General features: G+C 33.7%; 1 protein-coding gene across 4 annotated transcripts in view; it reads left to right on the top strand.

Annotated features, from left to right (window-relative positions):
- The window catches only part of CHM (CHM Rab escort protein), a 190,979-nt gene that overhangs the window by 74,464 nt on the left and 97,597 nt on the right, over positions 1-18,918 (top strand). For all 4 annotated transcript variants that reach the window (XM_016129964.2, XM_016129961.2, XM_036226400.1 and 1 more), the window contains 4 exons: positions 6,843-7,230; positions 13,407-13,523; positions 14,042-14,162; positions 16,124-16,349. In XM_016129964.2, coding sequence (XP_015985450.1) covers positions 6,843-7,230; positions 13,407-13,523; positions 14,042-14,162; positions 16,124-16,349 — 852 coding nt within the window. The remainder of the gene's footprint in view (positions 1-6,842; positions 7,231-13,406; positions 13,524-14,041; positions 14,163-16,123; positions 16,350-18,918) is intronic.

Genomic DNA, 18,918 nt, shown 5'->3' with positions numbered 1-18,918 from the left:
GGGTTCCGTGGTCTTCGGTCTTGGAAAGTATGGGAGGAAGTGCCCTCTGGGTTGAAGGATGGAGGCTGAGGCTCAGCCTCGGTTTTGGAACCGTGGCCGGTAAAAATCAACTGTTGTTTCTCTGACGTTCCTGCTTCTCTGCTCTCTTTCTTAATGACTGGGCACTGTTGCCGGCCACGTGGAACCACATCTATCACAGGCAGAGCTGTTCAGGGAACTCGCCGCACCTTCTCCCCTTCCCTTAGCTCCTGCTGCTAGTGGCAGCTTCTTTGTTTCTCCTAGTCTACCACCTGACTCCTGGGGTTCAGACCTGTGGTCGCTCTTATGTGCAGATCCCATGTTCAGATATTCTGGTATGTAGTTTGGTGTATTTTGTTGAATTTTAGATGCTCAGCGTATTGTTGTTTCAAGGGGAGAGATATGAGGACGTCTCTCATTCTGTCATGTTTCTGAGCATTCGGTATTGTCTTTTTGATTTTGTTTTCCACATGTAATTAGTATCTAGAAACCCAAATAATTTTTATATGTTTTTCTTGCATTCTGAAATCTTGCTGAATTCACTTATTCTGGGAATTGTTTTGTAGATTCCTTGGTAGTTTTTCATTGACAGTCATGCTTTCAGCAGAGAGAAAGTGTTTTATGTCTTCGTTTCCATTGACTTTTATTTTTAGAGTCTATTTTTTATCTAGTGTCTTGTATTTTTCTCTCCATAGCCATATACCACAAGTTAATTGTGTTTGCTGTTTACCCTTAGGCTCACTTAATGAGCATTTTTTCAGAGAGGACGTTATCATCACTTCCTGAGGGCTTCGTAATTATACATTAAGGCTGGGAAATCTTTAAGGGTCTCTCATTTGCTAATTATCTTGTTCTTGCACACTCCTCTCTCATCATGTGTAAATCAAATCCATAGTCTGACCAAATGACAAATTACCAGAAGTCCTAAACTTTAATGGTTATTCATGCCAAGCATGTACTGTATTTGCATCAAGCAAGTAGGTAGAAGTCATATTTCAATACTTGGTATGCTACATATATAGAATATTGTTTTAAGTATTTTGATACATTTCCAAAGTATGTAAAGATAACTTTATAATGATGTGAATGCTAAGATATTGTGACTTTTCTTCCCATTTTAGACCAGATGAGTTAGCTTATTTTTAAAGCTGATGTTTGTTAGGCTAAAATCTATGATTTGAGTCTCACATATGCTACTTAATACTTCATCAAGGAAGAATAAAGTATATATCTTTTGGTCACAAACAATATTATATCTATAACCAGTAGCCTCTTAATTTTTAATCTTTGGTGATTAGGAGGACAGGGCAAGGATGAAAGTAGATTAGTGCAAACCCATCACCCCTGCTTGGAAAATACCTCAAAGTACCTGGTAGGTCAGTAACACCATATTATGAATATATAGGATAGCACATAATTTTTTGATTGTTGTCTTGACTTATTTTCAAAAGTAATTCTAGTGTTCAACCTAAAGTTTTTAGGGATCTTGTGAACTTTAAATTTAGTGCTTCAGTTGTTCCAAAATTAAGCTAAATACCAAAATAGAAACTGTAGTGATTAGGCTATTATCAGAGCTTAGTGCTGGTATCATAAACTCTCTAAAGAACCATCCATATTATTTTGTTGTATTGGAGCTTGTTATCTTGAATGCTGCTTGAAATAAGTGTTTTAATTTCCAGTTTGGTCCAGAAATATGTTTGCTATATATAAACTGTCTTCCATTAAAACAAAGTTTCTAATTATATAATCGATTTATAGAAGTGAAAAAAAGGACTAGCATTTGTTGGGTATTCGTGGTAACTTCCATAACCTGATGCTCTACATATTTTATTTCATTCAGTTTCATTAATCTGTACTGCAGCCATGTACATTAGCTGTAGTAGGTATATTTTACTTTTGAATAATCTTATGAATAGTTGTGGGGAGCCAGAAGTAGAAATACCAGGATTTCATTCCATGTCTATCTAACTCAAAAACTGGTACTGTTTCCATTGTATCATGTTGTATTTCAGGCAGCAGATAAATGATAAATACATACATGCACATAAAGGGAGCTATTCCACCAAGTGAATAAAGTATCTCCTTTGTGAAGACTGGCACTTAAAAATGCATTTACTTCTTAATTTACTAGAATACTATTAAGTATTGTAAAGTAGTCATAGCTCTAATGGGGAATTAAAGTTTTTAATTCTCAGGGTTAGGAAGATAAGGGATGTATCCAGTATCCTTTAGTTGTCATAACTGTAGTTTATATGCCAAGAGATGTTTTTCTATTTTCTATGGGGAGTAAAATCTACTATTTCTAGTTTTAAATGTTCAACAGACTATGAAAAGACACAATACATTAAATTCACAGTTAAGTCACACAAATCCAAGCAATTGTTAGGGAAAAAAATTGTTGCCTGTTAATTGCATAATGCTTCTTAGATGTGCAGATGAACCAACTCTAGTGGATTGATACCAAAATAAACATGTTATTCTAATAGTAATCTAAAATTCTACTGTAATTTTTACAATTTAGAGGAAGCTATTGTTCAGTACTGTGTGCAGATAAGTTTGTATTAGGCTGCAAGTGACACAGTACTGAAGTAAAAGTGGTTTAAACAAGTAGATGGATAGGCAGGTGGGAGGGTAGGCATGTAAGTAGGTCAGTCGGTTGATTGGTCAGTCAGTCATTGAAGAATTTGTTAACTGAGTGTCTTAATCACATCAGAGCCCTGGGGTAGCTGCTTTGCACTTATCTTAGTCCTCTTTTCAGAGTTATAAGATGGTTGTCACAATTCACAACAGGTTTTCACACAAAAATTTCTAAACATGAAAGGACGTGGGAGAGTTTTTTCCCTAATATGCTTGTGCTTTTCTTTGTTATTATTATCCTAAAGAGTTTTCACTGTGAGGCCCCTGCAGACTTTCCCTTGTTTCATTGGCCAAAACTAGATAACCTACTCACTCCAAAAACAATCACTAGCAAAGGTTAGTAAAATTACCATAATTGGTTTCAATCAGCCATTATCTATCCCCTAGTTCAAGGCACTTTCTGCCTGATATTGGAACAAAATTGCAGCTCTTGTTGCAGGGAAGAAGGTAATGGTTTTCGAATAGGCAACCAACAGTACCTGCTGTACGCCACCTTATGAAATTTTGTTCTTGGAGGAAGGTACCAAGAAGTAGATATTTCAGCTATATTCTACAGTATGTGTTAACATTTTAAATTGGTAACAAATAGGGAAATATATCTACCAATATATTATATTAGCAAAAATTCAAAATTGATTACAGTGTTTTTTTATATTACTATTTTCTGGAGAAACAACTTCGGGATATGTGATTTTTGTAACTCTTACAAGTAACCATAATTAATGTTTATTTGTGGGAATAAATAGCTGGGTAGTAGTGTAACACACACTGCTAATCAGGAATGAATGTTCTTACAACAAAGTGCATACATCAGAGTAAAAGAATACAATTTCTGCAAGTAGCTGTACTGGAGGAAAAGGTACAAGTGGCTGAAAAATAGATAGTGAAAACCTAGGCTGAGTAAATTAACCAGCTGTTTGGCAATTTTTTTTATTTGACTCATCTAAAGGGATGACTGTTATAAGGCATTAATAAGGCATGTTCACTTCAAGGTGTTCTTTCATTGCTACCATTAATTGATAAGTAGTACTAGACAATATCAGAGTTTATTTATACCCCTAAATTCTCAGGGTTATGTATAAATTTTGGCAGTCAGTAAAAAATGCATTGTACAAAGCATATTCAGCAGTTGTCGTTAGATAAAATCATCTCAAAAATAATTGTACTATATTGTAAGTAGCCATTGAAATTCAAATTAGCAACATAAGTGATATTAAATTTCATTTGTGAAATCTACTTTAATATTAAAAGTTTTTATAAGAACTATAATGATGAAGATTTTCCCCTTTCTATGTTAAAATCATAGTAGCATTTTATAACTCAAAGCTTCCTTTGGCAGCTTATAATCTGGCAACATTCATCTTCAATTGACAAGTGTGTTTTTATACTTCTCAAATACTTTATTAAAGTTGAGTTGTTATTCTGAAGTTTGCTTCAAAAGGTTGAATTATCTTTTCTAATGAAATTCTCTTTACCAAAACATAAAGTTTTAAATTTGAAGAAAGACAAGTCCTTTTTGATGTACAGAATTTTGCTTACTGAGGAATTACATGAAATTTTGGGAGTTTTCTGGTGTCTTTATAGCTTTGGGTAGGTATTAAATTCAACGTTGGCAGAACTCCAAAAGCATCATGGTTGTTTTTAATGGAAAGTAAGGACACTTCTGTGTTTTTAGTGCAGATGTTTTCCATAGCAATGTTGAGAACAGTAAAATTTAATAGGTTATGGATGTCGAACAAATTCACAAGGAATAATTTATTACACTTCAACCTTTAAGTATTTCGACTTATATCTTCCAGATTGCCCAGCACTGGTTAGTGTGTTTCGTCCACTCAACAAAGCCCCCTTTCTCAGAATGCAGTAGAGAGCCACTGACTAGATCCTTTGCTGTGCTCAATTTTCATGGTGTCATCATGGTCTGTAATAAGAGAAGGTGCCATATTCTGTGTTATCTGTAAAGTTCAATTAATTATCCCATTAGTTTAATCCTTAGGCGTGGAACTTTGCCTGAAAGTTGTCATAGAACTCTCATGGAACATACTTTCGTTTATTGGCTTTCAAAATAAATGGAAGTGAATCACTCTTCATTTTTCATGTTGCTAATGGCAGTGAGGCTGTTATGTGCTCTCAGACAACATAGGTGCATGTGTTTTGAGCTGCCTGTTAACAGAGGGAAATTTAACATTTTATATTTGGTTAATATCTTATGTTTGAGTAACCGCTTAGAGTTTATAAAATACTTTTCATATATGTTAGCTCATTTATCTTACAGCAGCCTCATGAAAGGTGAGGCAGATGGAATAATCCTCATTTTATAGATGGGGATCTGAAAGATTGTGACTTGCCTAATATCTGTAAAGTAATACATGTAGGACTAGAACTTTCCCTACAATAGTTTCCTAGATCTGAAAAATATTACTGTAACATGAATGATATCAAGTCATTTTTTCATGCATTTTATTTCTTGACATTTAAAATAAGTTATTCTTTCATTGTATTCTTTTAATTGCAGTGTTTATTCTGTTAATTTTAATAGGGCACTTTTTTCCACCGAACCTAGACTTTTGAATTTACAATTTATTGATTTGTTTCCTGGCCTAAACTTTTGTGTTTTCTACAAGTTTGTATCATATTTAAAGGATGAGGGAGAGATGTGTGTGTGTGTGTGTGTGTGTGTGTATGTTTCTGTACACACACACACATACAAATATACTTGCATGTATAAACCATTTATTCATCAAGTTTTATTAGATGGCATGGTTATAGAGCAGTGCAATAGGTGTTGTGAGGAGCTTACAAGAAGAAATGTTAGGGTTTCTCTCAAAATAAAGTATCGTTAAGAAGATAAAGTATATACTGAACAATCAAATGACTGTTAAAAAAGAAACCAATAAATAATTGTAAGGTAAACTTCACATGTGCATTATGGGGGCATAGAGTAATAGAATGGTGAGTGTGGTTGGGTCAGGGAAGATGTCTTGAATGTGAAATTTAAATTTTTTCTTAGAGTGGTTAGATTGTTAAAGTATGTCATTGTTTGGGTTTGGAGGAATTGTGATATTATGGGGACTGGAAAGAATAACCCAGAAGAAACAAATGATATGGGCTAAAATACAGAGATTAGAGTTCATAAATTAGGAGTTAGAGATGTCATGTTGGAAAGTTTGAGAGATGAGAACAGAAGATAGTAGATAAAGAAGGTGATTTGGTTTAGAGACAGGAAGAAGAAGATTTTACGGGGTAACGTTTAAATTCGATATGAATAAGAGCTACTATTATTAGTTCTTGAGCAATCAATTAGTGGATGTTTACTTTCCAAAGCCCGTCATGTACAAAGCAGTTTTATTGTTGAGCAATGTGTTGAGCACTAGGGCAACTCAATGCAAATGTGGGTTCTTTAGAGGGTAAAACATCATGGAGAAATACATTGATATTGGCTGACTGAATGGGAGCCTGTTTTATCAATCAAGGCAATAATGTGCTGAGAATGTTAACTCTAGTAGTAACTTATAGCCATAAAGACTATGGACAAATTCTGTAGATACCACATTGTGATAAGGCAACCTAAACTTTCATGACACTTTTTTTTCTAGCTCTATCACACCACCGGTAATAATAATAATCTTTGATTATTACCGTTGCTGAACATTTACTGTGTGTCAGGCATAGTACCAGATTTTTTGCATATGATACTTCGTTTAATCTTCAAAACAGCCTTGTGAGGTAGGTGGTATTGGCCACCTCTGTTATAGAGGGATAATAGTTCTATGTTATAGGTGGATAATTTATGTCAGAGAGGATAAATAAGTTCACAAAGTTATCTAATCATAAGGTCATGGTTGAACCTTGATTTTATTTTATTCTCAAGGCTGTGTTCATAAGCGCTGTGTTGTTTCATTTCAAAAATACAATTACCCTGTCTGTCTTAAATTCTCATGTGACATGGCCTGCTGAACCTTGAAATCTTTGTGTATTTTTCAAATCTCAATTATGTTTCATATTGTATTGAAACCTTAACAGATGACTGTTTAATGTGTGGGTCTCAGAACACAAAACATGCAGTGAACTTGATAAGATAAATGGGGTAGAGAAATAAAAATTGCCATTAAAAGTTAAAATATGAAAATGCAGCCAATCACAATTATTAAAAATGTGGCATTATTATTATTATTATGATTTCTCATTAGTCAGGATTTGCATGAAGATGTTGAGGAGGCTGGTGCACTGCAGAAAAATCACGCTTCTCTGACATCTGCGAACTCCACAGAAGCTGCAGATTCTGCCTGCCTGCCTACAGAAAACGAGTCATTAAGCACTGTGAGCTGTGAAATGCCCATAGAACAAACTCCAAGCAGTGATCCAGAGAGTGCCCTAGAAGTAAATGATGTTGAAGAGACAGGGGAAAAAGAAAACCATTGTGATGATAAAACTTGTGTGCCATCAACGTCAGAAGAGGAGTCAAGTGAAAATGTGCCTACAGCAGAAGACTTCACAGAACAACCAAAGAAAAATAGGATTACTTACTCACAAATTATTAAAGAAGGCAGGAGATTTAATATTGATTTAGTATCAAAGGTAAGTACCAGTTTTGCCCATCTTATAGAACAATGTCAATTTTCAGTTGATTGAAAATCGCATCTGGCCCCGTAAACCCAACTTTCATAATTTTATTCTCTGAAGTGTAGAACATTAGTCTTATAAAGAGATAGTAGCCAGAAATTTTTAATTCAAATAAAATGAATATAGTTTAAAAACATATTAAAAATACTCATTACTATATCTCAAGGATACTTTTGTACTGGAGCACGAAGTCTACCCTAATATTCTTCTGCTGCATGGACACTTTGATTTCTATATTCTAACGATCTTAATTACTTACAGATCCATGTTATTTATATCCAATCTAGTAAATGAACTTAATTTTTAGCCTTTACATGTAGTAATATTTTAACATATTTGTGATAATGAACATTCTGAATAAACCAATGTATTTTTACAAGATAATAATAATTACCTTTATTATAAAATTTCAGGCTTATTCTTATATCCATAAACTAATTCTGTGATGACAATTTTTTTCTGGTTTTATTGAAATATAATAGTTAGTTACTCGCATTTACATTGTACAATTCAATAAGTTTTTTTCCATTATAGTTGGCATACAATAGTATATTAGTTTCAGTTGTACAACATATTAACTACTTTCTTTATACTACACTTTATACCTCCATATCTATTTTGTAACCATCCGTTTGTACTTCTTAATTACTTTGTCCTTTTTCCCTGTTCCTCCAAACTCCCTCCCATTTAGTAGCCCTCAAAATATTCTCTGTATCTATGATTTTGTTTCCGTTTTTGTTGTTTGTTTTCTTTAAATTCTACACGGACATAAAATCATATGATATTTGTCTTTCTCTATCTGACTTCATTCAGCGCAATACCTTCTAGGTCCATCAAGGCAATATTTTTTAAAATCACCTTCCTTTTAGTCTGTGTCTTCTAACCTGAAGTGTGTCTCTCGTAGGCAGCATATGTAGGGGTCTTGTTTTTCTTATCCATTCAGCCACTCTATCTTGGTTGAAGCGCTTAATTCTTTTCCATTTGAGGTACTTGTTGATAGATATGTAGTTATTACCATTCTTTATTCATGTTTCTGATACAGGATTTTTCTTCTTAATGAAAACCCTCCAACATTTCCTGTAATACTGGCTTGGTGTTCATGAATTCCTTTAGTTTATTTATGTCTGGGAAGCTCTTTATCTGTCCTTCCACTCTAAGTGATAGCTTTGCCATATAAAGTATTCTTGGTCATAGATCCTGGGTTTTCATCATGTTGAATATTTTGTGCCAAGCCCTTCTGTCCTGCAGAGTTTGTTTTGAGAAATCAGCTGCCAGTCTTAAGGGTTCTCCCTTGTAGGTAACTCACTGCTTTTCTCTTGCTGCTTTTAAGGTTCTTTCTTTGTATTTAACTTTTGACGTTTTAATTATAATGTGTCTTGGTGTGGGACTTTTTGGGGTTCATCTTTTTCAGGACTCTGAGCTTCCTGGGGATGTATATCTATTTCCTTCACTAGGTTAGAGAAGTTTTCCATCATTATTTCTTCAAATAGCTCCTCAACTTCTTGTTTTCCTTCAGGTACCCCTATGACCTAGATATTTTTACATTTAATTTTGTCCCATAGGCTCCTTAAATTATTATTATAGTCTTGGCTTGTTTTTTTCTTGCCACTTTGAATGAGTGTCCTTGGCTTCCCTATCCTCTATATTGGTGATTTGATCTTCTTTATCCACTCTGGTGATTCCCTCTAATATAATCTTCATCGCAGATAATGTGTTCTTCATTTCTGACTGGTTTCCTTTTATAATTTTCATTTCCATTTTTATGGTTTTTATCTCTTTGTAAAAGTTCTCACTCAGTTCATCTACACTTTCTCTAAGTTCATTGAGCATCCTTATAACCAGTGTTTTGAACTCCGCATCTTTTAGATTACTTGACTCCATTGTTCATTTTGTTCTGTTCTCTCATATGGTTTCTGCTTCTTTGTCTTCTCATTTTGGCTGCCGTTCTGTGTCAGTTTCTATATACTAAGCACATCTTGTAAGTCTCCCGGTCTTATTAGTGTGGCTTTGTGTAGTAGGTATCCAGTGGCACAGTCATGAGAGGGGTTCAGCCGCAGGCCAAGTTTAACCCCAGCCTTGTGCCCCTCTGGAGCCACCTTTTAAGATTTAGCAAGCAATGCACAGATGCTGTGTTTATAGTTGCCTCAAGAGGCCACACCAGAAACTGAGGCAAGCTGCCACCATTGTGGGTCTTGGACTCGGCTCAGGAAGGAGCACTGGATTCTCAGAGGATACAAATAGATTTGGCTTGTGGGGCCATGGGTTGGGGGAGGCAGAGTTTCAGGGAATCCTCTGGGCATAGCGACCTCTACTATCCAGTTCGATGACGTCTCAGCTATGGCGGTGCTCTGTCTGCACACTGGGAATGGGGAGGACTGAGCAGAGGAACAATGGATACCATCAGCCCCTCTGCCAAGGAGAAAGCCTCACCCTTGGCTCTCACTCTGACAACTCGTTGTCCCCCTTTAAGTCCCTGGTACCCCCCCATGTGGCTTACCCAGCGCTAGTTCTCAGAGTAAGCAGATCTGTCTCCGCAAAAGTCCACTAGCGGAAACGGCACCTTTAAGAGGCGTCTTCAGCTGCCAGTGCAACAGCTTCTGTCCCACTCAGCCACAAGGTACCAGGCAGCCTCGTGTCTTTGCCCCCTCTTACCTTTTACCACTGCAGATTCATTAATTATTTCTCTCCCTAGTTATAGCACTTCTGTTCATCTAGATCTCAGGTGACTTTGCTTGCTATTTGCACTGTGTTTCTGTCCCATCTTTGATGTGGTCACAAAAGCGATGCAATATTTAGGTGCCTCAAGCCACTGTATTTTTGAAAATTATCTCTTCAGATGTTCAGGCTTCAGAGGGTAATCTAATAGTAGTGGTGGCAGGAAGCTGGGTAGAATGCTATTGCTTTTGGTTATGTTTCCATCTTTAGTTCTGATGATAGGTCAGTGTGACTTCAGAGGTCCTTGTGTCTTAGGAGGAGGGTACAGTGTTGCATCAGATTTATAGGAGGCAAAGCTAATTTAGTGCAAATGAATATAAAAGCAGTAAGATAAAAGATAATGGCCTTAAAGAGTTGAGATATAGGGCTGGGTGAAAGTGTAAAGAAAGAGAGACCAAGTCCCATAAGTTGAGGGCAAACAAATGAAAAATTGAAAAAAAGTAGAAAAAGGTAGTGAATATCGTAACATTAGACTTCCCTCAAAACTAGGCTTTTCAATTTAATGTGTTCTCTTCCAGTTCCAAGTTATAAAGAGAGGAACTAATTGCTGGTTCCTCACATTTTGCTGATAAAACTCCATATACTCATATTGCTGTTCTCTTTGAACTTGATGCCTGAAAATATGAATATTTTTTACTACCCATTGTTTCTTTCTCTCACATAGTTCACTGCAATTCTCTCCTGGTCTGAGTGGGCTAGCGCCCTGGTCCTACTTCATATTTCTGCATTATCTATTGCAATTTCTCACCATCTTTTTTCCATGTTACCTTGGCTGTCGATTTCTGGGTGGAAGTTTAATTATAGCTTATTAATAGCTCTCCTGTTTTCATGAGCAGGAAATAAGTTTAGAAACAAATCCCTGGATGCCAAGTAACAAATAGGATTTGCTCTGAAAATTTCATTTTGAATTAGTTACTTGGAATTTGATTTGCCTAACAAATAGTGATGAAAATTATGGTTAAGAATCAAGGCTAGTTCATATAAGCTTCTGAACCTAAGGGTAACTGAAATACAGTATAAATCTTGCAAAGGAAAGTGGTAGAAGAAGAGGTTACTTTGTCAGTTTTTGAAATTAGTGTAGGAAACGTGTAAGAAAGTGAATGGTTGTAGAGGAGGAGACAGTCTACTTAGATGCCAAGACATTTGAGGAGATCTGAAGGAGATTTCCGGATTTTTTTTTTTTTTTTTGCGAATTCAAATGGTTAGTAATAGTAGTCTCTTAAGCTAAATTAAAAACAAACATGTCTAGAGGGGTCAAGGAATTTGCAGTTTCTTCTACATAGTTTTCAGAGATTCATACATTTAAGAAATAACCAATAATAATTTACTGTACTCATCCCACAAAAGCAGGAATAGCTAAAGAATGTATAAGCATAGCAATCCAAGGAGCTTATTATCATTTTTTTCTTTTTTTAGTGTTAGTCACTTAATGAACATTTATTGAATACATACTCTTTGGAAAACATTGTATTCCATGATATTTGTGTAATATCCTAGGAAATTCCATATGTTCTATTAATCGAAGTTATTATATCTAAGTTTAGGATGATTGTCAAATACCTAACACAAGCTTTACCTTTTAACTAAAGTTCAGTTTGATGTCTCCAAACTACTTGACATTTCTTTGTGCATTCTATCTCAAAGTCGTCATGTATGTGGTGTTTTATAGTTTACAAGACACATCCATGTATACAGCCTTTAAAAAAGTAATCTTATAGCTCAGGGTAGGTTAGTTAAATAAAATACTTTATAGCGTTATGCTACTTAGACTAATAGAGAAAATAATCAAAGATGAAGTTTTTATAATTAAAACTCATTTCTAAGATAGTCTATACCCTTAGTAAGTATGGAACCAAAATTGTCAATTATTAAATCTAGTTCCCGTGATTATAATTATATTGAACTATTTTTTAGCCTCTTAGCACTGTGAAATTGATGTGGTTTGTCACTTAGAGAGTGGTGAAAAAGAGGCTTAGGTTTAAATATGGTACATATTCATTTTTTCTAAGCTTCAGACAAAAGTTTAGTATAGTTTTAACTGAAATATGTTTTCACTCGAGTGATAAATGCGTTATTCTTTAAGCTGACATTAAATTTTAAAAGCTTTATTAGGTCTTATTAAGTGTAAATACATTTTGTGTTTGATATATTAATATTTTTGAAATCATTATGACCACTGAGGGATCATTGAATCTCAAGTATTTCCGTTTTTAAACAAATGAAGAATAAGAAGTATCTGGGTCTTTTTATTATGATAAAATTAAGATTTGGCAATATATTCTTTAAAAACATGGGCTATATTAGTTGTATATTAGGCTGAAAGTAAGGAAGTAAAATGCCATAATGTGATCAGTGTAATTGGTTTAGTTTCCAAAAAAGCAATGTCAATTTTGTTTGTTCTGCAAAATGCTAGACGAATATAATAGTTTATAAAAATTCATTTACAGAAAGTCTTCATGGACCTTTTGGATCTTCAGGCTAATACTTTATTTAGACTGATTTTTGAAATTTGCATTTTCTTTGAAGTAAAGCTGATTTTTAAATTTTCTTTCTCCCACCCCCCCCTTGTTACAGATGTAACATTTACATTTTTAACATTTATTGAGTTATAGTCACTTAAAGGTATCTCAATATAGAAAATAACCAAATCCGTTGCATTTAACTATATGGTTAAATTTAAAACATGCTAAATAATACTATTGAAATTGTTTTTGTCTCTTTATTAATTGTTGTGAGAGATGTTGAAAGGTTAAATCAATCCCCTACATGCATGCTGGCAATAACCATCATCCTCACTTCTTGAGAAAAATGTGTTTCAGATAAAGGTAGACCACTAGGATTACAGAGGGACCTTATAATTTTACTCTCTTGGTAGAAATGTATAACCAATCTTTTTCTTTTAATGGTTGGTGAAGAGGTCTAGTGGGCTGGTTTCTTGTTAATAACCACCTGCTCTTGTATAAGGCTACAGTTCCTTACCTAAAACCCTTGGGACCTGGTGTGTTCTGTTATTTAGGTTAAAAAATATATAAGAAAATAACACAGTACACATGCCGATATGCTACATATGATGTAACATTCTTAGGATCTGAGAAGGCACTATAAATTAAACATTACTATTTCTTTTGTCAGATGTATGAATATTCACATTAAGTGGGATAAAAACAAAAGAGCCTTCTATCAGTATAGATCAGGTTTTGTTGCCAAATCAGCTATGAAATAACAGTTTTTTGGATTTTGATTTTCAGGTAATTGTGTCTGTAATAAATTACAATATGTATTATACTATTAATAGGTATAATGCTTTTTACAAATAATTCAAAATATAACCAAATTATACATCTTAATTTAGTGTTTATCAGTTTTTCCACTATTTCACCTTTTATTTCATCCTCTAAAATATTTTCTTTGTACAGCTGCTGTATTCTCGAGGATTGCTAATTGATCTTCTAATCAAATCTAATGTTAGTCGATATGCAGAGTTCAAAAATATTACCAGGATTCTTGCATTTCGAGAAGGAAGAGTGGAACAGGTACTATGCTGATCAAATGTTGTTAACTGGGTATGAGGTTAAATTATTGTTTTTTTTTGAAAGGATAAGCAAATAAGATTGTGACTTTTTCTGGTAAAGCAGAAAGTTCCAATCCCGCATGGTGATTTACAAATGTAAATAGTGAGAGAATGCTCAATTAAAAGGTCTAGTGCTAATTTTCTCATGAGTTATTCTGCAGCTTGATGTTGGGGTTGAGAAAGTTAATTTCAGGCAGCCTTGCTAGATTTGAGCTGTCATTTGTTCCCAATTAGAAGTGACATACTATTGGCCTTTTAATGGCATAAGGAGCCACTTGGCAGAATTAAGTAAGAGAGCTTACAAGTTAATTAGCTCTCAAGTCAACAGAGATGCTGTTAGAACTGGTGGAAGGTAATGTGAAGCAGCCTGACTAGAATAGAAATAATAATCTTGTTATACTTAAAGGGGGAATAAAAGTAATTTGGAATACTTGTTTATCACTAGGAAGTAGTTTCTGAACTTAAAATCTTGGATTTCAGGTTCCTTGTTCCAGAGCAGATGTCTTTAATAGCAAACAACTTACTATGGTAGAAAAGCGAATGCTAATGAAGTTTCTTACCTTTTGTATGGAGTATGAGGAACATCCTGATGAATATAAAGGTATTGTTTTTCATACAATGTATTTTCCAGTTATTTGAGCTTTCTTAGTGTTTTTATATGCTTGCTCTGTTGTAGTAAGCAACATATTACTCTTAAAATACATTCTTACTCTGAAACATCTAATAAGGTAGCCGTTAATAACCTGTAACTAAACTTAATTAAAATTAAATAAAATTTAAAATTCAGTTTCTCAGTTGCACTAGCCACATTTCAAGTGGCTAGTAGCTATTGTGGTTACAGTGCAGCTTTAGAACATTTTTATCATCGTAGAAATACTGTGCTAGGTTTTAATTTTTATTCTTGTTACTTAAATACTGCTGTCAACCGGTTCTTCATAGATGGTATAGTAGTCCCTTCTTTTTCACTGGGGATATGTTTTAAGACCCCCAGTAGATGCCTGAAACTACTGCTGATAGTTCCAAACCCTATACATGTTATTTTTTTTCTATACATATATACTTTACAGCTTCTCATTGGCCTATTCAAATTGCCAGCATCACTATTCTTGTGCTTCGAGGCCATGATTAAGTATAGTAAGGGTTACTTACAGAGTTACAAGCACTATGATACTATTATGACAGTTGATCTGATAACTGAGATGGCTACTAAGTGACTAACAGATAGGGAGTGTATACAGTGTGGCTATGTTGGACAAAGGGATGAATCGCGTCCAGGATAAGTCAGAGTGGGACAGTACAAGATTTCATCAGGTTACTCAGAACCGTGTGCAATTTAAAACTTATGAATTATTTATTTCTGGAATTTTCCATTTAATAGATTTTGACTGCAGTTTACTGTGGGTAACTGAAACCATGGAAAGTGGAACCACAGATACGGGGTGGGGGAGCTGCTGTATTCTTTTTTCATTGTTCCCTTAATTTTTTCATCAGTAATAAAACTACATTTTTTTTCTTTTTTCTAGGATTAATTTTGTTTGAAATATTGAGTTATTTATTTTGGTTGATTAAAAAGGAGGCAAGATGGTATGGAGGAAACCACTGGATTAGGAGAATATGTGGTTTCTAGTCTTGGCTTTGACCCATCTCATTGAGTGATCTGGGGCCAGTTCATTCACCATTTGTTGAAAATTGAATATACCATTTTAGTATCAGAGCTTTACACTTTAAACACATTGGGCAGAAAATTTATTCAAAATAGGAATATACTATTGACAATTTATTTATAAAGTTACAGTGAGAAATACAGCGGTATTTTTTTTAACTAAATGTAATATCAAAAGTCTAGCTTTTTCTCTTAAAGTTTCAAGTCCATTATGTACTGACAATTTGTTATCTACAGTGATGTAAACTTATATTTCTTCATGAAATTTTTCTAAATTTTGTTCGTATAATTTCTATAAAAATTTTGTCTTTTGCCATAGAATTGTATTTCTTACCACTAACAGTCCAGTTACATTTTTTCTGTTCTTAAAGAAATAGTTTTTAGGGGTCCCTTTTGGTTTGATGTGATTATAAAGCAATAAGACTGATTCCACTAGACAGAAAAATTAGTTTCGTTACTTTTTAACTATAGTCCATTGTTCCTAGTTTTGGTAAGAAACATACATTTAAAAAAATCAAGTATTACTCTGTCATTTTCACCAAAAATTGTCATTTGTTGTATCTATTTTATATTTCAGAAAACAATTATTGGGGTTATTCTGCAGTTTTAAAGATGGTTAATGAATTATTTAGTGCTTTTCTACTTTTTTAATCTGTAAAATACTAAACAAATGTTTATCATTTAAAGCTTAAAAATCATGCTGCCAATCTAATTAGGAGAGTGAGATTTCTAGTTTTCTTCCTCGCTGAAATCAACAGTCTATCCAAAATGTAATAGTGTCACCACCCATGTCCTTTGCCTAGTGTTTTAAACATACTTGATTTAATTTTTGTGCAGTGGTTTTAAATTGAAATTTAGTTCTCATTTTAACCGATGGATTTTCATCTTTCTTTTCATAGCTTATGAGGAGATTACATTTTCCGAATATTTAAAAACTCAAAAATTAACCCCCAACCTCCAATACTTTGTCCTGCATTCAATTGCAATGATATCAGAGAGAGCCAGCAGTACCATAGATGGTCTCAAAGCTACCAAAAACTTTCTTTGCTGTCTTGGGCGGTATGGCAACACTCCGTTTTTGTTTCCTTTATATGGCCAAGGAGAACTCCCTCAGTGTTTCTGCAGGTAAGACTGCCATTGGTTATTTTGTTTTTTGATAAGGTACTATTTGAATAAGAGGGGAAAATTGGAAAGATAAAAAAGATTTACTCAAGATTTGGTATATGCAAACATATAATTTGTTGTTCTACTCTTCATATAATCTATCTATCTGCCTGCTTACCTCCCTACCTACCTAAATAATAAGTTCAGTTTGGCCTATTTTGAGCTTTAAAAATAGAATCATACTGTTAATTCTTTTTCCATTCAATATTATTTTTTAAAGTATCATCCTTGTGTATAATTATAGGTAATTTATTTTCATTGCTGTATATTGTGAATTAAATATTGTGAATATACCACAATTTATTTTTCCATTTTTTTTTGTTGATGGACATCAGCTGTTTCCAGTTTTTTTTTTTTTTTGCTTTTATTAACATCCTTATGTGTGTTTCAAGATTAATATATTCACGTGCTTCTCTAGGATACATATGTAGGAGTGCAATTCCCAAGTTGTAGGATATAGAAATAAATGCTCATATAAGGTAGTGTCCAGATATTTCTCCAGAGAGTTGTGTCAATTTGCATTCCCTTAGCAATATGTCAGAATTTCCATAGCTTTACATCTTTGCCAACACTTCGTATAATCAGACTTTCTAGTTTTTGTTAATGTAATTCACATAAAATATCACATTGTATTTTCATTTTGCATTTCCCAGATTACTTATGAGGTAGGGCATCTTTTCATATGGTTATTGGCTATTCATATTTTTTCTTTTGGGAACTGCTTTTTCATGTCTTTTTCCCAATTATCTATTGGATTGTTGTCTTGTTGATTTGTAGGAGTTTTTATATATTCTGTTACATGTGTCGTATATATCTTGCCCTTACGGTATTTATGATACATGGAGCTCATTAAGACTAATATAGTCAAATATAGCAACATTTTCTTGTATAGTTAGCACTTTTGCATGATAGTTAAGAACCTGGACTATAGACAGACTGTCTAGATTTAAACCCCAGCTCCTCCACTTATTAGCCGTGTAACTGTGGGCAAGTTTCACAATCTCTTACATTTTTAATGATTCAGTTTTGTTTCTTTTTGTTTTTATTTTTTAATTCTATTACATCTTTCTGTTCTCATTCATTAATTTCTGCTCTTTATTATCTCCTTTATTTCCTTTGGGTTTTATCTAGCTCATCCCTCCCCTGCCCTTGCCTTTTTTTTAGGCCGAAACTCAATGAGTTAAAAATATTCATCTTTTTTTTATTTTCTGGTATAAGTTTTTAATTCGATAAAGGTCTTCTAACTGTTTTTGAATCTTACGTAGTTATTATGTATTATTTTCATTATATTTTAGTCATAACTGTCTTAATTTCCATTATGATTTTTCATTGACCTACAAGTTATTATGAGGTGTTTTAAAAGAGCTAATTTAGTTGATTCTTCTGCACTTATCTAATTAAATTCTGTTGTGTCTAGAAAATATGTTTTCATGGTACTAATTCTTTGAACATACTAATTCTTATGACTTAGTATGTCATCAGTTTTTGTAATTTTTTCATATGTGCCACAAAAGAAAGTTTATCTAGTTGTTGCATACAGGATTCTGTAATTATTGGTTTTGAAATCTAATGCATCAAGCTTCAAGTTGTAATTTTTAAACTTTATTGCTTTGATTTTTAAATTTTATTTATTTATTTATTTTGGCGCCAAAGCCTGGCATCGACAAACTTTATTTTTACTGAGGTTTTCTTTTTTTTCCTTGCGCCGTCACTACTAGAGTAATATGTTTTGAAATTTAATTATGATGTTTGATTTGTTAGTTTCTCTTTATAATTCTATCTGTTTCTACCTTATATTTATTTCGAGGCAATTTATTAAGGTAATACAGATTCATAATTGTTTAATCTTCCTGATGAATTTAATATTTTATATTATCTCATCACTTTCTTCATCCCTAACAATGAATTTTTATCTTAAAGTCTACTTGGTCTAATATTTAATAGCTACTCCAGCTTTTTAGTATTTGTTATATCTTTCTCTATCCCTGTACTTTTCAACTTTTCCGAGTCTTTCTTTAGGGCTCAAAATAGCATATTATTACATTAAAAAAATTATTATATGTTAGTTTCAGGTACACAGTACATTGGTTAGGCATTTATATAGTTTATGAAGTGATCCCTCTGATTACTTTAGCATCCATCTAACTCTACATGTAGCCATTACAATACTATGGGGTATATTCCCTATCCTGCACTCTATATCCCCATCACTTTTTTGTGACTACTTATTTGTACTTCATGCATTCACCTTTTTTCCCAATTCCCAAACCCCTTTGCTTCTGGCAATCTCCAGATTGTCCTCTGTATCCTTAAGTCTGTTTTTGTTTAGTTTGTTCCTTAGATTCCACATATAAGTGAACAAATCATGGTATTTATCTTTCTCCGTCTGACTTATTTCACTCACCATAATAGCCACTAGGTCCATCCATGTTATTACTAATGGTAGGAGTTTCATTTGTCTTTATGGCTGAGTAAAATTCCCTGTATATATTAACCATAATTTCCTTATCCAGTCGTCTATTGATGGGCA

The sequence above is a fragment of the Rousettus aegyptiacus genome, unplaced genomic scaffold (assembly GCF_014176215.1).
Source record: "Rousettus aegyptiacus isolate mRouAeg1 unplaced genomic scaffold, mRouAeg1.p scaffold_m13_p_9, whole genome shotgun sequence".
Taxonomy (NCBI): domain Eukaryota; kingdom Metazoa; phylum Chordata; class Mammalia; order Chiroptera; family Pteropodidae; genus Rousettus; species Rousettus aegyptiacus.
Note: the sequence above shows the minus strand (reverse complement) of the source record. Positions and strands in the feature narration are given on the sequence as shown.